This window comes from Abramis brama (genome assembly GCF_963993115.1).
Source record: "Abramis brama genome assembly, chromosome: 22".
Lineage (NCBI taxonomy): Eukaryota > Metazoa > Chordata > Actinopteri > Cypriniformes > Leuciscidae > Abramis > Abramis brama.
This window is the reverse complement of record NC_139984.1, coordinates 31,760,045-31,774,145: the sequence shown is the minus strand read 5'-3', so window position 1 is coordinate 31,774,145 and position 14,101 is coordinate 31,760,045. Positions and strand designations below refer to the sequence as shown.

Here is a 14,101-nt window from a genome sequence, read left to right as displayed (position 1 = left end):
TTTTTTTACCACGCCTTTATTTTTAGCTACTAGAAAGCCTTTATATGTTTTATTGTTTTACCGATCCAGGAAATAAAGGCAAATTGCACTGAATCATATGTTTAGTGTGTGCCTTTTCAAACAAACTTCAATTGTATAAACTGTGATAACTTGATATTTGCCACTGCTCTCTTAAAAAATTAAGGAACTAAACAAAACTACACATTCTAGAAGTTTCTTACACTGTTTACTCACTCATCATGGATGGATTAGGAACAGTTTCATATTTATGATTATGGGCGGAGCTACAGTATATGACATCACTGCATGTGTGTAAAGACTTCAGTGAAAGTGAAACTGAACAGATGAACGGGAAACTTCTTCAAACAACATTTCTTTTCAGAAACCCTGAAATTAACGATCAAATCTGACATTCATTCACAGGTAAGTGATGGAAATATAAGTTTAAAGTGCACTAGTTTAATAGCATAATGCAGTACAAGAACGTTTGTAAAATTAAAGTTCATGCAACACATATCAGAATCAGGAAGTATTTGAACTGCAGACAGAATAAACAAAGTTCAGTGAAAATCATAATTCTATTAAACAGAACAGGGCCGTGCACAAGGGGGTGGCCCGGTGGCTAGAGCCACTGCCCCTCTGCCCTCATCGACTGAGGTGCCCCTCTTCCCCACCGCTCAAAGCATTCCGCTGATTCCGCTAATCCGCTCCAGGTTTTCCCGCTCGCTCCGCAGCATCACTCACAGGATGGCTGTTTCTCAATATGCGTTCTTCAGTGATCTTGTGTCCTTGTGTTCTCTTACTACGTCATCATCAACCGTCGAAGTTCAATTCCAATACTCAAGAACGCTAGTACAGAGGACGCATGAAGTGCCCGGATGTGTCCTTGACATCGAGGATGCATCAAATGCAGACTTGAGAGAATCGAACCGTTAAAAATCCCAGAAGACGCTGCGGGCAGTCGACGTACGAAAGGCTGTAAGCTTCAAACTTCTCGTTCTCACTTGAGAGATTCCCGCAGCAAGCTCGATATACGTGACAGCTCGTGAAAGTTTACATTTGCCGGTCTCTTTTGCTTCATTTTAATAAAGTGATAAAGACCTTAAGAAAGCGGCAGTATTTTTATTAGCATATTAAAAAGAATCTCAACATATTCTCAACTTATATGAAAACAATATCTATAATAATATGAAAGAAATGTTTAATAAGTTGTGACATTTGTTTGTGATGTTGTGTTGTATTTATTGCGCTTTGGTCGTGAATCGCTATTTGCCGAGATGGTCAGTTAAGCAGCAAGATCGCAGCACATCTCAGTCAGTTCTCATAAAGATGCGTTCTGTGTTCTCGCGTCCTTCCAAGTTCGTTCTTTCAAGGTCGGCTGGCAAGACCGGTCTCAGAGGACGCAAGTCTGTTCTTTGCGTTCTTGGAATTGAGAAACAGCCTATATGACAGTTCACGAAAGCTGTCGCATTAACAGGTAGGCTATGCAAGACAGTGGTTGAATCTGCGAAATTAGTCATTTGTTTTTGTTGTATTTATGTCGGTAATGTTTTGCTCTTGGTCTTCTGGCTTCTGGCTCTTTCTACTAGTGCTAACAACTTGTAGGCCTACAACCAGGGCTGGACTGGCCATCGGGCATACCGCGCACTTTCCTGGTGGGCCGACGTGCTTTTTGGGCCGATACATCTCATATACTCATACATTATTTTTATTATTAGGCCTATTATTTTTTCTTTTTAACGGCACATCGGTTAGGGTTAGGGTTACATTCTTTTTCTTGTACATCGGTGGCCCATTCATTTTGTTTTGTTTTGCTTAATTGGCGGTGCTGGGTTTGTGCCGGTGTAATGCACTGGTCAGAAAAAGTCAGCGTTAGGTTTTTTTTTTTCTTCTTCTGACAGACCAGCCCATGAAACACGTAGATCAGCGGTCCATTGGTTCTTTTCTTGATTGACACTGGGCTGGGCCAATCACAACTTTAAACGAGTGAGCGAGAGTGCAGCAGTGTCAGTGTGTATCTGTCAAAATAGTCAGCAAGATGGAGAAGAAACGCAAGGAATGTGCAGAGAAACAGCGTGGAAAAAATAGAAACAGGCCCTTGAAGTAGACACTGTAAAATGTGTCTAAATATACACTACCGTTCAAAAGTTTGGGGTCAGTAAGATTTTTTAATGTTTTTAAAAGAAGTAGCCTATCTTCTGCTCACCAAGGCTGCATTATTTGATAAAAAACAAACAGTAATATTGTGAAATATTATGACAATTTAAAATGACTGTTTTCTATTTTAATATATTTTAAATTGTAATTTATTCCTGTGATCAAGGCTGAATGTTCAGCATCATTACTCCAGTCTTCAGTGTCACATGATCCTTCAGAAATCATTCTAATATGATTTGATGCTCAAGAAACATTCATTATTATTATCAATGTTGAAAACAGTTGTGTAAAAAAAAAATTCTTTGATGAATAGAAAGTTCAAAAGAACAGCATTACTGTATATTCACATAGAAAACAGCTGTTTTAAATTGGAATAATATTTCAGAATATTACTGTTTTTGTTTGCATTTTTAATCAAATAAATGCAGCCTTGGTGAGCAGAAGATTCTTCTTTTAAAAACATTAAAAATCTTACTGACCCCAAACTTTTGAACGGTAGTGTATGTTTTCTGACCTTCATCAGCTCCTGGGGCAGATGATGATAGTTAGGAGGATCAGGAGAGAGATGAGAAAGTGTAGAGTCCGCGGTAAGCAGAACTAACAGTTACTTTCAAAACACTTAGGCTATGTCATGAGTGTAGGAACCCATAACCGAGTTACAGATCATTTCCACATTGGCATAGTTGACGATTACCGCAATTCACTAGAAATTTAATGAGAGGCGTTTGTAAACCATGTTTTAAACAAATGTTGTCCGCCAAAATAAAAGCTTGATGCAGTTTCCGTCAAAATAAAAGATCATGTGCTTATCTCTTTCAAGTACAGAAATTGGTACAAAACTAATTATGAAAGTTTCCTTTATTGTTTTACAAAATATGACAATTACTGTCATTGGATTAATATTATAACTATTATTATGTAGTGTAATGTAAACAGACACTGTAACTAAAAGAGATTTGAATATTTCTTTGTTTAATTAGAAATAATTAAACGGTCCTTCTCCCCCAAATTATCGAATTATTGTACTCTCGATCAGATCTAATACAAATAACTAAATTTTCTGTTGTTGGCACACTTTATAGTGCCCCTTTTTTGGTTTAGGCCACTGCCCTTTAAAATGTCTGTGCACGGCCCTGAAACAGAAATTACACTTGGTGGTAACAGATGTTAATTTAGTAAGTTATTTGTTTGAAAAATTACAGTTCCACTCATTTTCTATGTTGTTGTTTTTTTTATAAAAGATCTTATGATGGTATTAAAAACCTGTTACATTTGCTGTACTGTGACTCCTAGTTTCTGTTAAGTTTCTTAATTTAGTTTCTTCAGGTTATTTCTATTATTACAGTACCCATCTAAAACAAAACCTTATATGCTCAGTGTGGTTAGGGTTAGTGTTGGTGCGTGTTAGACAGTATTTGACTTTGATATAGACAGTGGTACATGATTTATTGTTGTAAGTTATAATAGTATTTAACATGCAAACATACATAGCCTAATTTACTCAGCACATATAATTATCAAACTTGCTCTCTTCAGCAATGCAGAAGATATATTATTGACATTACTTATCTTTTCAGCCATGGCATCTTCCAGTGGTCCAGCACTAAATGAGGAGCTCCAGTGCTCCATCTGTCTGGAAGTGTTCACTGATCCAGTCACCACTCCATGTGGACACAACTTCTGCAGAACCTGCCTGAGCGAGTGCTGGACGGACACACAGACCTGCTTCTGTCCACTCTGTGAAGAAACATTCAGCAGAAGACCTGAGCTCAAGATTAATACAACACTCGGAAAGCTTGTGCAACACTTTAAGAAGCTTAATCCAGGAGAATCTGGGGTGTTCTGTGACTTCTGTGGTGAAAGAAAGCAGAAAGCTGTGAAGACCTGCCTGATGTGTCAAAGCTCTTACTGTGAGACTCATCTGGAGCCTCATCTCAGAGTCCCACGTCTAAAGAAACACACACTGATCAATCCTGTGGAAAATCTGGAGGATTATATATGCCAGAAACACGAGAGACCTCTGGAGCTGTTCTGCAGAGATGACCAGACGTGTGTTTGTCTGTCCTGCACTGAAGGAGAACACAGGACTCACAACACTGTTCCTATAGAGGAGGAGAGTCGAGAGAAGAAGGTAAAGAGTTACAAACAAAACACTTTAAACACACTGTGAAATGCATCCTAAATCAGGTAAAAGTTAATTTTATCAATTTTTGAGAAAGCAATATGTTACCTTCAAAGCTGACAGACATGGACTAAAATCCATATGTATAAAATTTAATTTATGGGGTCAAACATTTATTATTCAAATAAGAATTGTGTTGTCAGAAGATTTAACACTAAATTCAGTGATAAATGTGTCTGTGTTTTTCTCTGTATGTAGATGATCCAGGACAGAATGAAGAAGATTCAAGAGATCAGAGTAGAGCTGAGAAAAGTGAGTGGAAAAAATTATTAGAATAATTTGGCTTCTTGCACTTTGAGCCACAACTTATCACAAGCTTTGCAATCTTTCTTCGAGAAGTGTTGCTTGAACTGAATCTTCCTCTTTTTGCAGACTCGCGCCTCCAATGATTGTTCCACTACTTTTTCTCGAACCGTCCACTTTTCAAACTGGATGATTATTGGTCTGGGTGTCCTGTTGGTAGCAGTACTGATCATCTTACACAAACAATACACCATGAGTGAGGGTGAGTGAGTGTGTGTAAGTGCATTGGTTTAGGAATGTGTGGTTTGGTACTTGCGGTTAAGTGTGTCTTCAGCTGCTTCTTGAACGATGTGATGGTCTCAGCAGTTCGGTTGGAGGTTAAAATAAATAAATAAAGGATTTAAATGGATTTAAAAAAAAGAACAGTAAAAGAATACTGCATCATTGTAGCTCTTCGCTATTCTCTCCTGCAGCATCAACGTTCGGTCCGGATACATTAATAAATCTGACAGTGATCTGGATGAACTTCTTTTACCCCTTTTCCACCAAGGCAGTGCTGGTGCCGGTTCGGAGCCGGTGCCTACACGCAAACCATTTCTTTGTGTTTCGACAGCCAAAGAACCGGTTCTCGGCCAAGAAAATTGGTTCCAAAGCGGCACCAACTCTTTGCTGGACTAGAACCGTTCTTTTACCTCGTCATGCTTACGTCGGGGGCTGGGGGCGGGTTATTGTCGAACTTCTTCTCGAACGCAACCTCCGTCTATAGTAATCCAGACGAGCAGCACAAATGTGTTCTAAACGTCTTCTTACCCCAATAGAGGATCGCAAAGCCAGGAGAAACATTTGAAGAAAGACGATGTAGTCCAGCATTGTAATTATTATGCTTGAAGTTGGCGAAAGCTAAGACCTATGGCAACGTACACAGTGATGTAACGACGTCATTCGCTGGGCTCTCTAGTCAGTGGAAAAACAAACAGGTTCTGAGAAGGTTTGCAAGTTGAACCAACTTTGAACCAGCACCAGTTCCGAACCAGTTCTTTTTAGGTGGAAAAGGGGTATGTGAGAAATAGGCTAAAGAAATGGTGAAATCTCAAAGTCCGGTGTGCACACTTACTTGCGTACACAGTATTGTGTGGCCCAGCTGTTGTAAGCAAACACACACAGCCCTCCAATGGATTTAAATGATCTACGCTCATCTCTGTCGCTCGTATTGTTGTTAATCTGTTAGGCACAGGGTTGCATGATGATCTTTGATCCGAGTTTCTGTAAGACAAACAAGGTTACTTCATTAATCCGGATAGATTTGAAAACTGAGTTTTTGTTTCAAAATACTCTCCGTCCACACTAGCGTTTTCAAAAAGTTCTCATCCACACTAGAGCTTTACGATTAATCGCAATTTCCATGTAATCGTACTTCAACCGATTTGGCTTAAAGCGATTTTGAAATCGCAAATCCTGTGATTATTTGTTTGCTTGTCATTAATGATCGGCTTGTAAACGCAGCTCACTCCGAAAGCACTGCGAGTTTTAGTCACTTATAACGTGCATTTGAAAAAGCAAACATCTTTCCAAACATGAGAAGCATTTATTAACAATATTTATACCATGGTCTGGGTGAATACTCGATTCTGATTGGCTGCAGGGTGTCCATTAAAAAGTGATAGAGGACACCTAATAAATAAACCGTCAGGTGTAACCAGGGAAACCAAGTTATTGTTTGTAAAAACTTTATTAATGTTTTAAAAATGTGTTATTTGGCAAGTGACCATGGTATAAGCAGGTTAATGCCCTTCGAGGTGTCCACTGTCAGGTATTAATGGACTTTGGCGGAGGCTCCGCTGCGTGTCGGGCGGTTTACGCCTCGCTGTCGTCCATTAATACCTGACAATGGACATCTCGTCGGGCATTAACCCTTACTTAATAACATGCTTTAACTCCAGACTCACTTCATAACGACAGCTGAGCTCATCAGAAGGATGATGTGCTTCTTACACAGAATAAGGCAGTCGTGTGTTTATTAGTCATGTTTAATCAATCAGAGCGTTTCAATCTTCTGTTTATTCAGCGACAGCGATGATGCCCATAGGGGTTTCCTGGAATGATGTGTGTTATCGTACTTCTGCGGTGTTCAGATGGATATTTGATGTGTGTGTGTGTATGTGAGACGCCCCCCTAGTTTTCAGATGGAGCATTTACTACCGATCAGCCGTGTTGCACTGACAAACTGACAAACATAAAATAATCGCAGCGTTTGCCAAATCGCGTGTGGTTTCATGCGATAAAATTAAACACTAAATTCCCCTTACAGCGCATGCGTAAACCCTCATAAAAGCTCACTGAGATGATACAGACAGACATAATCAAGTTATCACTCAATTCTTCTGGCAGGATCATTTTATTTAGCTAAATATCTCAGCATTCACTGATGCGTCCAGGTCGCACTCACTCACCATTATATGTTTGGTCTAAAACGCGACTGCTCTCATCATTTGCCGCAGGACAGCAAATAAGAGTTAATTTTCTGTCATCTTTGCAGGACTGTGACATAAAAAGTGTGCAAAAAATAAAACATATTTTAGAAACTTTGTAAAAGTGAATAACAAATAACAGGCACAATACCGGTATAAACATGAATATCTATGGGTTCAATATGCGTCACATTGTAACAAGTAGAATTAGGTACTGCTCCTTTAAGGTGGAAAGCAGGCTCTTGTGCCGAGTTCACATTGAATGATTTTAGGCCCGATTTTCGCTCGTCGACAGGTTTTGTGAGATTGCCGACAAATGGGCGAAATCACAGGCAAATCGGTGCTCGTTCACGCGAGTGACAATCACACAGTGTGAATTATCAAAGACGCGATCTGAGAGAATCGCCGATGAGTAGCTGAAGCCCTTGAGATATTTGACATAAGTATCTTCAAAATCCTGCTGTGTGAATGTGTTCTGACTGAAAACTACGTCGGCGAAGACCTACAGCCAATGAGAGAACAAGATACAGGGCAGCGGGAAGTTCAGGAAGGAGTAATAAACCAGAATATCAGTATTTTTAATTGATATTTACAATTATATCATACAAAAATAAAGCACAAACATTTGCTTGACCAGCAGCAACAGCAGCACAGTGAAATGATTTATTTTCCCCAACTCTCTTTGCAGAAACACACAATCCTTGCTCTCCTCGCCTCCCCAACCATTTCCTCCGGCATAATCTTTTCGCTGCAAATCAGCGCACAGACAATTTGGACCGTAAATCTTCTTGCAGGCTATCATTTTTAATAACAATTTCTGTCTCACGCACTCGTGATCTTGCGTTATTTCCTTATCATTTCTCACGCATGTTTGGTTGTGAAGCGTAGTTTTGCGGATTCTGTCGCCGATCCATCGTGCAACACCAGCAACTGAATGTCACCCCAGATAGTCGTGCAGTGTGAAAATAACAGTGAAAATCGTGCAGTGTGAACTCTGCATTACTCCCTCACTGATGAGTATGTCAGTCGGTATGAGGATGGTACAGCATGTATGCGTGTAAAGCCTGTTTTATAATTCTGTTGCTCTTATCCTGTTTTATTTCTATTCAGTAACGCAGTTGTTAGTGGAGTGTTTTGCAAACTGCCCCATGTGTGCGTGGGATCAACAACGCTGATAATACATAACCACTGTGGAATATCAGATACTTGAGTCTTTGCTTACACTTGGCTACAACCATTCAGGCACTTCTGGTTAAAGCGTTACAACATGACTAAACTTGCGTCATCGGTTTCATATACCTCTGTTCTGACAGTCCACACTACAACGTGAAAACGGCTTTTTCAAATGTATCCACTTTGGAGAGCGTTTTTGAAAAGCTTCGTTTTCATTGCTAAAAACACGGTCTCAGTGTGGACGAAAAGCCAAAACAGAGAGAAAAAGATGTGTTTTCAAACAAAACCGTATTAGTGTGGACAAGACCTGAATTCACAATCATGGTCACAATCATGTTCAGCTCATAGACTTGTCGTCTGTCCATCAGTTATTCCCAGGCCTGAATGTCGTAAGGCAAAATAATATCACAGTAGTGTGAAATTCATGGCAGAGTACAGGGTAAAATACTGTTTCCAGCAAGTGTAATTCACATCAAATGAAAACAAACTCTTCAAAACAAACTTAAGATCTGAAACGAGCAAACAAAGCAAACATCAAACTTCTTCATCATCATGGGGAACTTGGTTCATGATTGCTTAGCAATGGCAGACACCACGAGAGCGTTTAGTTTGTTGGTTTAATTTGTTCGGCAAACTAGGTGTATGCGTGTAAAATGCAGAAGAAACATCTGTTTATGCATTTGTAGATTATATTTCAAACAAATTATGATATTCACGGTGATACTGAAATGAGAAATCCATGTTGAAAACTGTTGTGTACATTTTTTTCAGGATTCTTTGATGAATAGAAAGTAAAAAAGAAAACAAAAAAAAACAGCATTAATCTGAAATAGAAAGCTTTTGTAACATTAAAATGTCTTCACTGTCACTTTTTACACATTTAATGCATTCTTGCTGAATGAAACTATTCATTTATTTAAAACAAATGATTACTAATGCCAAACTTTAGAACGGTAGTGTATAATGCTACAAAAGCTTTAGATGGTTTGTGTGTAACAATTGACATTTATTTCTATGACGTTAAAATTATTTTTAGGATTAAATTGTGCATTGATAGGTTAAGCAAAACAAATGTGTTTATATCTGAGAACCTTTTATACACACACTTAACTGCAGACACTGAAATGACATACACTGTGTGGTACAGTACACATATGTTGAGTGTCCCTTATTCTCCTTTTCTGAAGTTGGCAACCCTAGAGCACAGAGATCCCATCACTGACACACAACCAGAAGTCTGACTATAAAATAAACTGTCTAAAAGGTTTCCTCACTTCACAAGGACAATATAGACAAAAATAACACTTCTTTTTACACTGAATAATTATTATTACAGCTTTAATAAAAATACAACTTGACATTTCTGCTTTTAAACCCTCTGTTATGATTGTCTCATAGACCTCCACCGTATGTATATTTACTGCAATAACATTCTGCATTTTGTTTTACAAACTGATGGACGATCAACATTTCCAAGATGCTGCCAGTAGAGAAACTCACTGTTAACCTGAAATTACTGCTATGAATAATTCATCATTATATTGTCATCTGTGTCCACAGGGTTGAAGTTTGTGCAGAAGTTTGCAGGTACAGTGTGATTGAAACTAATACACTCACAGTACTTTTGTTTATAATGTACACATGAAAATGTTTGTTCTGAAGTTGATTGATAATGTCTGATCTCTCTCAGTGGATTTGACTCTGGATCCTGATACAGCTTATCCATATCTCATCCTGTCTGATGATGGAAAACAAGTCAGTGATGGAGACATTTGGCAGGACGTCCCAGAAAACCCAAAGAGATTTGATACGTTTTTGTGTGTTCTGGCAAAGCAGGGATTCAGTTCAGGGAGATTTTACTATGAGGTGCAGGTGAAGGGAAAGACTCAGTGGGCTTTAGGAGTGGCCAGAGAATCCATTAACAGGAAGGGGACGATCACACTGAGTCCTGAGGATGGATACTGGACTGTGATTCTGAAGAATGAGAATCATTATAAAGCTTATGATAGTCCATCTGTCTCTTTATCTCAGAGAGTGAAACCTGAGAAGGTTGGTGTGTTTGTGGATTATGAGGAGGGTCTGGTCTCTTTTTATGACGTGGAGTCCAGATCTCATATCTACTCTTTCACTGGTCAGACTTTCACTGACAAACTCTATCCATATTTCAGCCCAGGCCTTAATGATGAAGGTGAAAACTCAAACCCACTGATCATCACTCCTGTCAGATGAAACAAACAAAATAACATAAAATCTCAAAATATTAACTGTGGATGTGCTGATTATGTGAAGTAAATCTACGCATCCATGGTACAATCACCATCTACGTCACCCCTCTCAGCCCGCCCTCTGTTCGTTGATTGGCCGGCCGTCCGAAGGCCGCTGGAAAACTGAAAGATACGCTGCTATCTCAGACTGACTACAGAAGCGAAATGAAACTGAGCGGAAGTAGGAAGTCTGACGTAGTCAGGCTAGTGGGTATTAATGTCTGGCTATAATTGTTGTAGAAATTGTGTTACTAAGACTTCTGTACACCCAAATAGTTGAATTTCCAAAACAGCCTAATACATGAATGAACCTCATCGATTATGGTCTAGTCTGAGTCTAACATCATAACTAACATGGTCAGGCTGGTTGTTTCCATGTTCTAATGCTGCGGAAGCTTCCCGCAAAAGCTCACTAACAGATTTCGCCATATCTTGTCGTCTCGATTACAATATAATCACATTTAAATAATTTCGTTTCACACATTCAAATCATGCACACGGACTTCGATGACTTCGCTTTACAGAAGGCGTGTCTCTAGCGCCGTTACTAGAATAAGCCACACCCACTCATTAACATATAATTTGCATGCAGGTTGTCTTTGAAAATGAAAACGAAAATGAAAACTGTGAAATAAAAGAGGAATTAAAATGAAAACGAAAATGAATTGTGTCACTATTATTGCGTGAGCGTTACTAAAGAACATTGTAAAAACTGTATTTGTAGTTTCTTTTTCACGTTTGGCTTTTCATTTTAATATTGGCAGTCTTGCCTCCAGACTGTAGTGAAAATGAAATGTGAAATCACCAATTGCATTTTATTTTTCAATTTGACAGGGATAATGCTGTGAAAATGAAATCATTTCATTTCATTCTCAATTTTGTCACATATTTTGCGTACTGTTTTCTGTAATGAAATCGTTAATCTGGTTTTAATTTTCATTTTAATCATTTAATTTATTTATTTAAATTTGGCAGAAAATGGCTTCCATGGAATATACGCGTGTAAATGGATAATTTATTACACATCTATACATTTCTTTTGTCTTATATTAATACTTTGCTTTTCAAATCCACTATGACATTTTACATAATATGATTTCATATTATATGGTGAAATTCTACAAAATACTAAATTTCCAAACTTTCCAGTGTTTCTACAAACATTTCTGAAGCCATTTTCTCTCTCTTCTCTCCAGCTGTAAACACTGAATTACTTGTGAAATGTTGAGGTTCTTGGTTCATGTAAATAAAGACAAATGTTCAATTCTATAACTGATATGGGAGAGCGGGGCACAACCGAACACTCTCTGACTTTCTCAGTTTGTGTAAATCCACCTGGGGTTCAGAGAATTATTTTTTCCCCACATTAATTTCCCACACGTCTAGTACAATTATGTAGTTTTGTTTCATTAATACAGTGTACATTTTTTTCTTGATTTACCCCGAAAGAATGGAAGTGAAATGTGACAACATGCCCCATAGTAACATGACCATATGACAGATTACAATTTTATCAGATCTAATTAAAAATAATAATAATTACAAGACAAACTCAAATAAAATATAATCATTAAAAATAAATAAAAATAAAATACATGTCAATAAAATAAAATAATTAACTTTTTCATATAAAATGATCTCATTTTTTACTAATAAAAAAGAACAAAATTTTTGAGTTTGACAACAAACACACCGCAAAACACAGCTATAGAGCATAGTTCAAAACATAATAATCATTAATAATTTCTGAACATTGACTCTCAGTCTTTATTCCCCTTTATCTCATGGTTTCTCAATAGAATTCATAAAAGTATAGAATAGAATAGCGTAGATCTACACCTCAGACCCCAGAGGGTTAAATAACAAATAAGATTAAAATAATATCAGATTTGTCTCATTAAAATAAACACAAAATTACCCTTCAAATTGCGCAAATTGAAATTGCGAATTGAAAATACGCCCAATGGAAACACGTCAATTTCGCAAAAACTCCCATTTATCGCAAAAAAGTTTTTACACTCACATGAGGAGGTTTTTCAGGCAATTCGAAAAAGAAATATTTTGCAAAACTGCAATGGAAACAGATTTTACGCATTTACAGTCACCTGACGTAGATTACGCGGTATGTTTGGACAGAATACGAGACAGAGCTCTTTATTAAATTCATATAAGACAAAAGAATTACAGGAATAATGGATTCTAAACCTCAAATAAATGCCACAATCAAGAGCTTGACGCAGAAATGAGGGAGAAACACCCAGAAACACCTCATATGTGCCGCTCATGAGTATAATAAGGGTCGTTCCTTACCATTAATGCTTGGAAAACACACATACGTCTCCTTCGATTAATAATAATGGCCAGTGCAGTGGCTGGGATATAGTACATAAACCTACCAACGTCCGTTGCCATGGTTTCTGGAGTGATTTTACTTATCGCGAGAGGAAAAAAATAAGTTTTAGTAGCATAAGATCTGTTAATTGAAACGGTGTCATTTCGCAATAGTTTTATGTAGACATTTTAAAAAAAACGCAAAAGTTTGGTGCAAATCTGTAATGGAAATGCGCCTAGTGATATCTTCCAAAGATGTTTTAAGATTGGCACTATTTCTATATATAGTGTTGATATGGCAACTAGTAAATACACTAAGTTTCGTCGTGCTGCATGTGTGGAAGTATTTAAACCATGTGTGTTAAAACTCGCCCTGCGTTAGTTTGTGCCCCCCTCTCTCCCCTACATTTATCATTTAATTTTAATCAAGATTAATAAAATACTGCTCACATTACTTCACAATTGCTAGATTGACCATATTGTTAATGTGATAAACGAGTTAACACAATACAATTTATATGCACACATATAACAGATTAGTTAACATACTAAATGCTGAATGTGTTTTTGAAAAAAGCTGTAGTTAGAATTGTTTTATTTAGAAATAGCACTCATTAAAAACTAGAATCTGAGATCTTAAACTCATTCCTGAACAAACTGAATCTGAAATGTCTTCATTAAAATGTTAATTAAAGCTGTTTTTATTAATGATGTATGTGTGTGTGTGTGTGTGTGTGTCTGTGTGTGTGTGTGTGTGTGTGTAAGTGTGAGCACTGACCAAATCTGACCGGGGTTGATGGTTATCAGATCTGTTATCAGTCCAACATCACTGTCATTAACCGCTGCCAAATCAAACCTGAAAGAGACAGAAAACGTAATATTGTCAGGAAGGATGAGTGAAAACCAGTGTGTGTGTTGTGGTCAGTGAGTGAGTGAGGAATGATGGGATGTGTTTACCATATGATGAAGTCTGCGCTGTCAATCTCAGACCAGGGGACACACTCATTGAGTTTTCATGATTTTTGGAAACTTTCCATATGATTTTTATACTGAACAACCTGTATATTCTGTACCACAACCCTCACAGAAAACCAAAAAAAAATAATAATAATTCTGTATGATTTATGTGCTGTTTTCCTCATGGGGACTAAAAAAAATGTCCAGAAAACCAGAGTTTGCTCAAACTAATCTCAAAAACACGGATAGCCACTGAAACCGGCTTTCTGCAACAGGCCTCTGGGGCTTATGTGGAATAAGGTCCTTGGTTATCGTTTTGTTAGTTT

The 14,101-nt window shown here is 37.8% G+C and overlaps 1 protein-coding gene across 3 annotated transcripts; it reads left to right on the top strand.

Moving 5' to 3' along the window:
* Nucleotides 1-13,859, top strand: btr31 (bloodthirsty-related gene family, member 31). 3 transcript variants are annotated; one of them, XM_084098332.1, is made up of 6 exons: nucleotides 1-423; nucleotides 3,735-4,288; nucleotides 4,538-4,591; nucleotides 4,712-4,844; nucleotides 9,784-9,810; nucleotides 9,914-13,859. In XM_084098332.1, exons 2-6 carry the CDS (start codon nucleotides 3,737-3,739, stop codon nucleotides 10,450-10,452), a joined length of 1,305 nt encoding a protein of 434 aa, XP_083954458.1. In that variant the 5' UTR covers nucleotides 1-423; nucleotides 3,735-3,736; the 3' UTR covers nucleotides 10,453-13,859. The 3 variants fall into 3 exon arrangements, with proteins under 3 accessions (XP_083954458.1, XP_083954460.1, XP_083954459.1); XM_084098334.1 differs by lacking the exon at nucleotides 1-423 and adding an exon at nucleotides 481-1,477; XM_084098333.1 differs by lacking the exon at nucleotides 1-423 and adding an exon at nucleotides 482-978.
* Nucleotides 13,860-14,101: the final 242 nt, after the last annotated feature.

Excerpts from the sequence above, each read along its gene's own strand:
- btr31 (XM_084098332.1), top strand. The coding sequence starts at position 3,737 with ATGGCATCTTCCAGTGGTCCAGCACTAAATGAGGAGCTCCAGTGCTCC. Across the intron at positions 4,592-4,711 it reads TCAGAGTAGAGCTGAGAAAA|ACTCGCGCCTCCAATGATTG; the intron begins GTGAGTGGAAAA and ends CTCTTTTTGCAG. Across the intron at positions 4,845-9,783 it reads ACAATACACCATGAGTGAGG|GGTTGAAGTTTGTGCAGAAG; the intron begins GTGAGTGAGTGT and ends CTGTGTCCACAG.